General features: G+C 36.9%; 1 protein-coding gene across 1 annotated transcript in view; it reads left to right on the forward strand.

Annotated features, from left to right (window-relative positions):
• Positions 1-12,616, forward strand: part of LOC125244786 (proton myo-inositol cotransporter) — an 88,651-nt gene that overhangs the window by 72,469 nt on the left and 3,566 nt on the right. The window contains exons 5-8 of the mRNA XM_048155034.1: positions 3,150-3,313; positions 4,091-4,211; positions 10,709-10,834; positions 11,222-11,340. Coding sequence (XP_048010991.1) covers positions 3,150-3,313; positions 4,091-4,211; positions 10,709-10,834; positions 11,222-11,340 — 530 coding nt within the window. The remainder of the gene's footprint in view (positions 1-3,149; positions 3,314-4,090; positions 4,212-10,708; positions 10,835-11,221; positions 11,341-12,616) is intronic.

The raw sequence follows: 12,616 nt of genomic DNA on the forward strand, positions 1-12,616 counted from the left end.
CATGGCAACAAACAAGGGGAGCAGCAGGGGAACATGAGGCGCACACACAGAGGAGGTACAGGAACAAGATAACAAGTTAACAAGGGGGCGTGGTCCAATGAGTGTCCACGGCAACAAACAAGGGGAGCAGCGGGGAAACATGAGGTGCACACACAGAGGATATACAGGGGACACAGACAGGGAACATGACAGAGCCAGGCCTGTCTGGGCAGCTATTTTACAAGCTCTAAATCTATTTCAATTGGAAATACTGAAATCTCAAAAACTGCTTGCCAAAATAAATAACATATTTCAAATCAGCAATAAACTCTGATATGAACAGTCCAGTAAAAGTTGTTTCTTACACTCCAATAACGATTAAAAAAACATATTTCAGATTGGTCCATCCAATGTGCATTTGCAGTCCTAAGCATGAGTCTCAGGTTTCTTTGGGAACTGGAACCTCTAACTGCATGATTTGGATTCATTTGCGACAAACAGTAATTGCGACTATCAGGATATGCTTCCAATGATATACTAAGGTTAAGGTTAGATAGTATTTAAGCTATGTGTAAACTGAAAAAAATGGTGTAGAAACAATTTTAACTCAGAAATTGATAGTAAATTTCACAAATAATTACAAAGAAATAGCATGTAATACATTGAATTAATGTATGACATGAATGACATGACCAGAGAAATCTAGCTTGAATTGGTTGCTGGACAGGGTTTGGGAAAAATCACATTTCTAACAGCAGCTACACTGATGCAATGACTTTACCAATTGGCAATTGGCTCTTGTATTTAGAATGTGGGACTTATAGCGTGAGCCACTATATTGCGCACTGTGGTTTCTCCCATTCATAGTAGTGCGTCTTTGCGCCTTGGTCACCATTTACTTTGTACTGTATGGATTGCATGGAATAGCATGATCATTCTACAAACTGTCTTGTTTAGTGTTTCACAGAAGAAAGATGGTCATACGGTCATAGTTTGAGGGTGAATTGGTGAAAGAATTTTAATTTTTGGATTAGCTGATTTTGTATAAGTTGGCATGCAAGACTATGGCAGCATATAATAATGCAAATCTCTTGTGAATGTGTGTGAGAGAGAAAGAGAGCAGGAAGATGGCATTTTACTTTGGGTTAATGAATGTTTTCCTGCTTCAATCCTTTGTGTAGAGAGAAACACAGTTGCTCCAGTGTCGCTCTCTCGCTTAACCTCACATCCATTATGCAGAATTCAAGTGCTGATGTCACAGGCGAGTGAGTGTCTGTGTTTTTAAGTAAATGCTTAATTACGGTATAGAATGACTGCATATTGTAGGTTTTTAATCGTAAAGGAGGATTTAAAACACATTCATGCACAACTGTTGGTTTAGGTAACAGTAACAGCTAAAAATCCATTTTATCCCCTGCTTATGTTGATGAAAGGGTTATTTGAAGGATTAAAAGTCCTTCAAATCATAATGAGAGTCAATTAGTTTTAAGTATGCTTGAAAAAGAAACTGTTTTAACTGAAAAAGATGAGATGACATCAGCCAGAAACACTTGGATGAATTGATTGCAAGGCCACGATCTCATTGGCTGATACTACATGGTGAAGTGGATTGGCTGGCTCAGTCAGAGAGGAAGCAGCCTCTGGCTATGTTCAAAATTGCATACTAACATACTACTCTTACTATTTCTGAAGAAAAATACCCACAATGCAATGCAACTGTATTCCATTCCGAACATGAAGACATGAAAGGTAACTCACTCAATTCATTTCTCACGCGCTGTGTGGGAAGTTTTCTGTGCGCACCCATCCGAAGCACATGCCCAGAAATTTGCGTCTCAGGACACGAATACCAAATTGAGCTCTCTTTCATGTCTTCTTGTGCTTGAAAAAACAAATTCAAACAAAACGTAAACAGTTGAGAAAGAAAACACATGTGTATCAGTATATTGGATCCGTTCATTAGCTCTTAAAGTGACAGCAGCCAATATTGTTGCTAGTGTTGTCAAAAGTACCGACTTTGGTACCTAATCGGTACTGAAATTTAAAAAATGTGACGCTTTGAGCGCTGTTGAGTGGATTCGTAAACATCTCTGATTGGCCGTTGTTTTCACGTCTCATCGGATATGTCCGTGATAGGCTTCAATGATCAACGCTGTAAAAACGTTGTAAATAGTCATCAATTAATCTCTTCATAAGCGCTTACACAGATACACACGGGAGCGTTTGAAAGCAGGCGTCTATCGCGGATCGGTCCACTGTTAGACACCTGCTTTTAATCGCTTGCGCTCCCACTTTCAAAACGCTTTCAAATTCAAACACTTCCGTGTGCTTTCAAATGCTCCCACGCGTTGATCATTGTAGCCAATCACAGGCATATCCGATGACCGCGTCAACACAATGGCCAATCAGAGATGTTTACGAATCCGCTCAACAGCGCTCAAAGCGTCACATTTTTAAAATTTCAGTACCGATAGGTACCGAAGTCGGTACTTTTGACAACACTAATTGTTGCTGCTGTCTGTTTTTTAATTTGATTCAAACTAGGGCTGCACGATATATAGCGATTGATCACAAATTTTATCACACATGATTTGGAAAAGGCTGTGGTTATTTTATGCGCAGCTTGTCAGAGCTGTACAGCTCAGTGATCAGTAGTAAATGCTTCTCCATCTGAAAGCCAGAACTCAGAAAGTCCAAATATGCCCTGCCGCAAAGTAGATAACACGCATCTTTCCAGGAAATCCCTATGTGCATCATACTATCACTGTAGCTGAATAAACAGTTTTTAAACTGATTAAAAATGACTAATAAACACGACTGCCTTATTCTGTGTAAGAAGCCACATCATCTCACAGAAGGATGCTCAACTGTTATGAAGTGAGTTTGGAGTAAAACCATTATTAAATGTTGTCTTTTGTTGGACAAGATGTTAATAAATGCTTCTCATGTCTGGAAAGATGTTTGACGTTTGTTGCAAATACATTATAAGCGACTCAAACTCTCAGTTCTTTCAGATGGATTGGCATTTGGAGCAATACTTCATTGACAAGCTGCGCATTAAAAAAAAAAACAATCGTAGCCTTTGCGATTTTTCATATCATGCGATACATCACGCAGCCCTAATTCAAACAACAAAAGACTCATATTCCCTATCTGTGTCCTATCTGTAGGTACTACAGCGCCACCATTCTGCAGATGTCAGGAGTACGTGATGACAAGTTGGCCATCTGGCTAGTGACTGTAACAGCATTCACAAATTTCCTATTTACTCTGCTGGGCGTTTGGTTGGTTGAAAGGGTGGGCAGACGCAGACTTACAATGGGGAGCATCTTTGGTAAGATTTTGACATACTTGAAGCACAATACTGTATATTCAGTATATTTATTAAAAAATACAGTAAAAAAGTAATATTGTGAAATTGATTAGAATTCAATGCAAATGATAAATGATTTCTGTTTGAATATATTTTAATTTGTCATTTATTCCTGTGATGGCAAAGCTGTTTCAGTTTCACATGATCCAGAAATCATAGTTATTTGGTGCAAGTTACATTTCTAATAATTGTACATTGTTGAAAACAGTTGTGCTGCTTAATATGTTTGTAGAAAGCATTATACATTATTTTCAAGATTCTATGATGAAAAGAAGGTTCAAAAGAACAGCATTTATTTGAAATAAAATGTTTTGTAACATTATAAATGTCTTTACTGTCACTTTTAATCAGTTTAATGCATCATTGCTCAATTAAAGTATTAATTTCTTTCAAAAAGAAAAAATACCTGTGAACGGTTGTGTATTTGTATTTAAATTTTATTTTATTCTAATTAATTACGTTCTAGCAACATTTAATTCATGAAACAAATGTAAAAAAAATCATAATGGTAATATGCAGACATATGAACCAACTGGTTTGGCCAACAGATATTGTAATTAAACTTATAATTACAAAGAAATAGTCCTTGTGATTACTTCTCTGTATGAAAACTTGCCCACATTTCCCCCACATTTTTGCTATTTAAAATGCTTTTTTGAACAATTTGAGATAAAAAAAAAAATACAAAATATATTTTTTAATATGAAAATGTATTTTTGATTCAATCTTTGTGTACAGGTACTGTTTTGAGTCTTTGTATCCTGTCTGTTGGCTTCCTCCTGTCAGCCCAGCATTCCCCTCCTGTTACACTACATCAGACAGACCCCACAACACACAACTCCAGCTGCACAACACATCTGTGAGTATGATTTATTTGGTATGGTTATCTTCTAGAGCTTCTCGCTAGATGTAGTATGAATAATTCATAGGTAAACTATATAGGATATAGTATAATCAGTGCCTATATAGCGACAGCTGTCTTGTTACTTGGTGTCTTGTAATTTAGCATGTAATAAAAGTGACTGAAGAGACAGTGTTGGAAATCTCAGAAGCATAGACCAGGAGACTTTGGGATCTCTTGAAGCAGAAGTTACTCTTTATTGAGAAACACGCTGTGCGTCGCTGTGGTCATCCAAAATCTAACTAAGGCAGTGACTTGGTAGTTCATATACATTCAAGGGGGAGGGATACATAGAGTAGAGGTGTGGACAATCTAAACAAAGGATGCAAATGCAGTACAGGAATCAGCCCATTCCCTACATTTCCCAGCCATGATCTAATCAGCATAAATGTGTCATTCAAATGCATAGGTGCTAATCCAATCAGTCTGACAGTATCGCCCATACCTTTACATTATCATAGAGACAAAGGCACTGCTGTATCTTGAGCTTGTCCTGCCAAATGGTCAGGATGTAGGATCCGCAGATCTTACACAGATTCTTAAATTTGTAATTCCACAACAGTTGCCCAGAGTAATGCAAGTTCCTAAATGTGCAAGACTTCCTCGGTCAGCCAACTGTTGAAGCTTGTTGATCAGCATGGTTCTTCTGAAGAAGTTAGTTGACAAAGGAAGTTACAGAGATAATTCACCCAAAAGCTCAAATTCTGTCACCATTTCTTCATCACGTCATTCCATACCAGTAGACTTGGGTAGAAATGGGAGAATAAGGACATAAGGCCATGAAGTACATGATGACAGAAATTTCATTTTTGGCAATTAACAAGTTTGTTGGTGGGTAAAACTGAAATTTTACGTTTCTCTCATGATGTACCACATTCATGTTGGAGGACAATTTAGTGTTTCCTGCAATACTTAAAAAAAAAAAATGGCACTCCCCTTACTAAGAAGTATACTCAAGTAATGTTCAAGTATATTTTTAAGTATACTTTATGTAGTAAGTATTCTAATATCGATGTACTAGTAGTAAAATGTAAAGTGTACTATTTCAATACTGCTTGGGACTAAATTGGCCCACTTTTTAGAATATTAAAGTATACTTTTAAGTGTACTATAAGTGTAACAGTAGTAAACTTTAAGTTCACAACTATGTTTCTCATTTGGACTGCATCTGTACTACAAGTGAACTTAAAGTATACTAGTAGTTTACTATTTTAATACTAGTATTACATTTTTTTAGTTTATCAAAGTACACTTTGATGTATACTCTCAGTAAACTACTAGTTTAGTAGTTTTATACTGCAAGTTTACTTGTAAGTTTTCTTTAAGTGAACATAACATCATACTTATAGTTTACTACTTATATATTATATTTGCACTTTAAGTATACTACTATGTTCCTATTTTTGGTATTAATTTTTTTATGCTTGAAATATACCTTTTACTGTACTTTAACTTTCCATTTTAAAACATTTTATTCTAGTTTCATGCGTCCTTTTTTATCAACACTTAAATGTAAGTTTCATTTAAAAAAAAGAAACATTTAAAAAAAAAAAAAAAAAAAAAGGCTGAGAAAATTGCATTTTTGTCAAAGACTCTGGATCAGATTAAGAACAATGATCAAAACACAGATGGAGTAGATCGAGTTCATCAACCCCAAAGCTTCAAAGCCCTATAGCTCATCCTGGGTCAGCATTTCATTCATTAACGTTAGACAGTTTTGATTTTTATGCTGTTTAATGTTTTACGATCGCTTTATTTTACATTTGCGTGAGCGATCTTGTTTCTGCAATCACATGTTTCTGCTTCTTCTTCACCTGTGTTTTGATTGGAGATTCTGTACTAGAAGAAACATATTAGTGCCCCCTACCATATAACAGTGAAAACATGGATAACCACAAAATTCAGTCAATGGCGGGGAAAGAGTAAAGTAGATTTGAAGTAAATTCCTATGTACAGTACACTACCAGTGGACTAGTCTAGACAAAAATTCAGATACTCAGAATTAGGGACATATCTGTTTTCTTTATAAATCAATATTTTTCAACAATGTAAGTTTATAAGACAGTATGAAAAACTGTGTGAAAAATATATTAGAAATATATGTGAAAAGTATATTTAATAGGCTACTTAATCAAAAGAGTAAACACAACCACAAGCCAAGTATACTTAGAATACTTAATTATACTTTTTAAGTATATCTCGATCAAAAGATTGCAAGTGCAAGTCAGTATACTAAGACTTTTCTCTCAGTAAGTCAAGTGCAGTGCAATTTTAAGTATTTCTGAGAAGTAGGCTACATAAAAAGTAGACTGAAAGTATACTTTATTTTTAGTTTAAAAGAAGTATACTAATAGCACACTTGAATAAACGTTTTTTTTTCGTATGGTCCTCATGGGCTGCATGCAAAAATAAACATACAACATGACTACATACATAGTCCGATTCACAAACAAATTTTACTCTTATGAAGCAGTTCTTTTAATGCATCACTCAAGAAGGTTTTGAATTAGTCTGATGAAATTCTCTGAATGAACTCACAGAATCCATCAGAGCGGCATCTGAATTAACACTCGACTTCACTTAACTGAACTACAAGTTCCATGTTGATGCACATTTTTTTCAATAAGCCAATATATTATGTTTATCTGTCTTATAGTAATGAAATTGATAACTAGACATACCCATTAAAATAATGGGTATGTCTAATTATTTAAATTAATTAATTTAAATACATTAAAATGTATTTCAAATTAATATTTTAGTCTAAAAAGTCCAACAGAGACAGATTATATCTTTCTAGATGGGTCCTAGTTTAGGAACCACAGCTGAAGTGATCTGGGGAATTCATACTGGAATAAAGTGAATATAAATCAATATCAAGCCTCTATAGGAGATGCATGAAAATGAGTTGAACACAGACAGCTCAGGAACACTGTACAATTGGAACTGTGGAACTTAGGGACCTTATGAATACCATCAGTCTCCACATCATCGTCTCAGCACCATCTGCCGGTACTATTGACCCCAGGTGGATTGCAGTGGCAATATCATCTTTACTGCAGAAATTGAGACTTATCTTCCAATTCTTACTAGAAAGGAGAAGAACACATCATGGTCCTCATCAAACCTCAGGCCAAAAGTTGTAAAGCAGGGCTTTTAAAGCTTTACCCACCCTGGCAACCCATCCGCTTGTTAAGTCCTGATGTAAGGAATACTGTTTTCGTGTCCAATTCTCTACTCGTTTCACTCGAGAATCTTAATAGCTGTTTACAGTGCACCGTTTATATGTATATTACACATTTAACCTAAGCTATTTAAAACTTACTGTGTATGCTACAGTCTCCATGCTCAAAGCATCTCAAACACTAATATTTTAAGGATTCAAAAGATGAATCACTGTCTGACTATCTGAGATTTCAGTATGAAGATAAAGGTTAGGATTGGGATTTTTCGGTAGAATTACATCCCATCATGAGTGTATATTAGCACCATTTGTGGTTTGCTTTTGGCATCTGATGTAGCGCTTGGACCCGGAAGCGGTGGCATGTGATATCAGGCCTAATAAACGCATACCAAGACTCCCATCCAATCCAAGGACCCACGATAAACACTTCCTTCACTTTCTTCATGATGGAGGCAGAAGTAGATATTGTCCTTTAGCACTCTTGAGCCCAGTTTGTTTGGGTGCAGGCCATCATGAGTGAACAATTGTCTCTGACTCCAGAACAGATTGAAGTTGTCGATGAAGTTCAGTCCTTTTAAGTTGCAGGTTTTTTGCAGCCATGTGTTAAGTCCAAGCAACCGTGTAAATCTATTTGTTCCTCTTGCTGGGAGTGGTCCACTGATGAACGACTGAACTTTTAGTCTTTTAAGCATTTCAAAAAGTTCATTGAAATCCCTCTTAAGGAGTTCTGACTGCTCCTTCCGAATATCATTCTTCCCCACATGAATGATTAGTCGATTTGCAGTCTTATATTTCTTCAGAATGCTCTTAAGTTTCCTGTTTACATCAGAAACTGTTGCTTGTGGAAGGCAGCATGTAGTTGTATCCCTGCTGCTAATGTTTCTGATAATAGAGTCACCCACTATCAGAGTCCTGGGCTCGGCTGATTTAAGAGCTGAGTGCCGCTGACTGTTCAACCTTGAGCGGCAGTTAGCATCGGTGTTAGCTGCTGGCTGATTTGATCTGTGTCCGATCATGTTTGGGGATTCCTCACCCACATTCATCAAGTCTGGAGATTCCTCACCCACATTCATTAACACTTCAAATCTGTTCTCCAGATGTATTGGCGGTGGTAGGGAGCTAGTGTTTGGGGTAGAGGATGCTACTGCATTAATATGTGATACTCGTGACAATCTAATGTCTCGAGTGCCTTTGGGTCTCGCTCCCTGTGTGTGCCATCGATTAATGTGCTGATCAGTTCCGGCACTCAGTACGGTCTGTTTAGGGGCATGAGATTCATTAGAATTCATTATTCATGGGAAGCTCTGTTGTGTGTTCCTTCTGGTTTGGTAGTCCCGCAAGTAACTTTGTTTCAAGAACTGCAATCCTTTGTAGAAGTCTGTGGCAGTTTGTGCAGCAGGTAGATTCTTCAACCAGAAGAGGCATATTATTTCTAATCCTTTTGGATGTAGGCAGCTGTGTTTTCCCTTCTCCAGAATGTAAGCTGATGGCGGTCAGTGGGAGGCTGGTTGGATAAAAATTCCCCTTTTTTTGTAGCAATTCTTCCAGTTAAAAAGATTGTTGTTGCCAAGATTTGTCGTTTGAGCACTGTGCCGATTTGCTGTAGTTAAAATTAGGAGATAAAATATAAAGCAATAGAGCAAAGCGCGGAGCTGTAAGCAAGAGCGTCCGAACAGTAGCGAAGCAGGAAGTTCAGTCATACTTCCAGTAGCGAAGCAGGAAGTTCATATTTCCTTTCCGTATTGCCTGATATATTTTTGTAAATATACATTTTAGACTAGTATAAAAATTTATTTCTCAAGGTAACGTGTCTTTTTCCAAATATCATGAATTATTTCTGAAATAAGTTTTTGGAGAGCCATGCAGTATAACATTATACAACCTGAACTAACCTTGCCATAAAATCTGATATTTTAAGATATTTATTGACCATAACACAGCCATTGAGGGACCGCATGCCTAACTATGAAGTAATTTCCTGCTCCCTATTGAAGTTAATTTGGAGTGAAGCATAGGAGTGAAGCAGTTTGTTAAAATATTATTAATTTTATAAATAATACAACATTATACCAAACTGCTGAAGGTCATTTCCAGAATTTCGATCTTTTAAAGGGTATTTTTTTTTCATTCATTCATTCAAAAAAAAAAAAGAAATTAAATGTGCATCATTGAAGAGATATATTCAAGTCATTGAATGTTTATATTGTATTTTAATGTATTTTTTTAAAACAAAAAGTGTTATTTCATTCACCTACCATCAATTTATAAAGGATTAAATCAAGTCCCACTCTACATTTTGTCTCATTTTATTGTTTCATAATACATCAGATTCACAGTAAAATGGATTGCAAATGCCATTTGTTGATTTTTTTTTTCTGTATAGTTTATGTTGAGTCCAGTGGAGATCTATTACTATACTTGTGTCTCTATCAGCACTCTTATCGTGAAATTATACCATTTCTAATGGGTTTCTCTTGCTTTTGTCAACAAACAAGTCATTGGCTTTCAACCTGACTGAAAATCAATTTTATGTTTGGCTCTGTTGGTGTGTACTTTGCAGTAATAACTGCGTGTGTTAGGGGGTCCAGGCTTCTTGCTGTTCCTTAATGTCACGGTAATAGAGAGTCTGAAGTTCGTGTAACCTCATAACAATGACCCCCCCTCCACCCACCCACCCCCGTAGTCTGACAGAGCGTGGCCTCTCTCTCCATCCTAATTTACTCTTACACCATCCTCCAGTTCACCATAAGCACACCGCCAAAACAAAGCATGTTTATTTTCCTGCTAATGGATGCATAATGGCTGCGCTATCATCACAGCAGCAAACCAATTTGTGTATAGACTGTCTCTCAAAAGCCCTGTCCTCAAATCTTCTGTAATGGAATACAGTATTTATTGGACACACTGTAACTGCCATGACCAAGTATCCATTGACCAAGACAGCTGGAGCTAAATACTTAATAGGTGTTGATATGTAAATGTGGTGGTCATATGTTAATGAGATTGTGGTTGTGATCTCATAATCATAAATATTTCTGAGTAAGCCATTTACATATGCAGCTAAAACAATCTGAATAAAACGGAAGATGCAACAAACTTTATTGCTGCGTAAAGCAGCTTACCAAACAAGGGAAAATGTGTGTCTTGATTTAATCTTTCAGTTGTTAATATGTGAATGGCTTTACTGCAGCGTAGGCTTGCATACGTCAACAGAGAGGAGTCTTAGGTTTTAGTTTAAGTAATTTGTCTTGCTCTCAAATTACCTTTCCAGGTCATGCGAGCCCTGTATGTTGGACCCCAGCTGTGGTTACTGTTATCAGGAAAACAGCACTGCTGTGTTTGCCTCCACCTGTGTGCCCGTCAATCCGACCTCCACCGAGAGAGCAGCGTGGGGCAAGTGAGTCACTAGTGAAGCCAGGATTACGTGTGTACTTGAGCTGTTCTGTGTATATTTGGGCATGTTATGTGATTTCATTCTAAAGTACATTGCTAAGTTGCCTGATAAAACTTGCCAGATGTCAAATCTGTAATAAAGCTGGTTGTCAAAGTTGTCATGCCCTTCAAAAAAAAAAAAAAGGGTATTTCCCAACTTGTGCCTTTTTGGTTTTTATATAACATTTTTATCTTTTTAACACGTTTTAGATTGTTCATTGTCACATTGCTGCATGATGTTACATGTGGTTGAACCTGCAGTGCTGTTTAGTTATTTATACATTTTCATTTATTTAACTGTTAATTCATATACCTTGTAAAATTCATTGTGTGTCGGATTTAACTCTAACAGGTGCTCCAACTCCACACATATGCCAGATAGTGGTATATGGGCTTATAACTTTTGCCCAACCTCTTATTCATGGGTTGTGCTCCTGGGACTTGTGCTCTATCTCGCATCTTTTGCCCCAGGTAAGATGATTAAAATTGTTTTTTAATTAACTCAGTATACAGTACATGCTCTTCTATTCAGCAGAGCCACAACAACACTACTGATTCCACAAGGCAGTTATGAGCCGGTACTCTTATGAGCAACATGTCCTCCAACCAATACGACCATATAGGTCGTTTGTCACTTCCCTGAAATACAACCCATAGGAGCGTTTACTAAAGTTACGCCCCTATCGACTACAGGACTCTTTCATTTTAATTCATGAAATACGAGCCATAGGAGCGTTTGCTAAAGTTACGCCCCTATCGACAACAGGACACTTTCATTTTAATGCATTGTGCCCTTTTATCTGCATCTTATTTTGGGTTTCATGTAGCTCAAATGGCAGAGCATTGCAATAACAATATGCAATCATGTGATCATGCGGTCGTGGGTTCGATCCCAGGGAATGCATGTGCTCATAAAGTCATATGCACTATAAATCACTAAGGGTAAGTTTAGGGATGGGGTGGGTATAGTCATTAATAAAAACATTAGTTTTGCTAAATGGAAATAGGAGAAATGGTGTAAAAAGTCCACACATTGTATTTAAATGAACATGCATTTTGATTGGTAATGACGGTTATACGTCATTTCATGACGACAGACGTAACATGACACTGTCATTATTTTTACGCCAGCTAGAGGGCGCATGACTTTAAAACGTAAATATAGGTCGTAATAAGGTGCTTGAAAAATAACCTATAGGGTCTTTTTTTTTTTTTTTTTTGGAGGACAGTCTCAAAGGGGAAACAATAGAGATGGTAAAAGTGTCATCAATCTTAATTTGAAGGATCCTTGGAGAGCAGCCTCCATTTCACGTCCTTCATTCAGCTCATTTTGAAGGATGCATCATGTATCCTTTGCACACATTAGAATTCACAAAAAATAACTGACAGAAAACTGAGCTTATGTGAATTCATGAAATGTAAGGCAAAAATAATGCTTTTGGAGATAAAGGCATACGTATTATCTTTTGTTTTGGTGGAAATTAATCACTTGACACCAAACTGCCAATAATCTAAGCCACTGGGAGAACACAGACGGTTGTCATTTACTGCACTGCATTAATAAACAGGCAGTTAATATAATTTTTTTTCCTAAATGAATTTTTAATAGTATTTTCGTGTCATGACCGTGGGGGTGGGAACGTGTGCTGTACAATGCGCACTTACTAGACCGTCTCATTCTAGCACTTAATACTGATGAGGACTCTTTTTCCCTTAGCAATACATGCTAAACTACCTACTGTGCGAA

This window comes from Megalobrama amblycephala, linkage group LG14 (assembly GCF_018812025.1).
Source record: "Megalobrama amblycephala isolate DHTTF-2021 linkage group LG14, ASM1881202v1, whole genome shotgun sequence".
NCBI classification, from domain to species: domain Eukaryota; kingdom Metazoa; phylum Chordata; class Actinopteri; order Cypriniformes; family Xenocyprididae; genus Megalobrama; species Megalobrama amblycephala.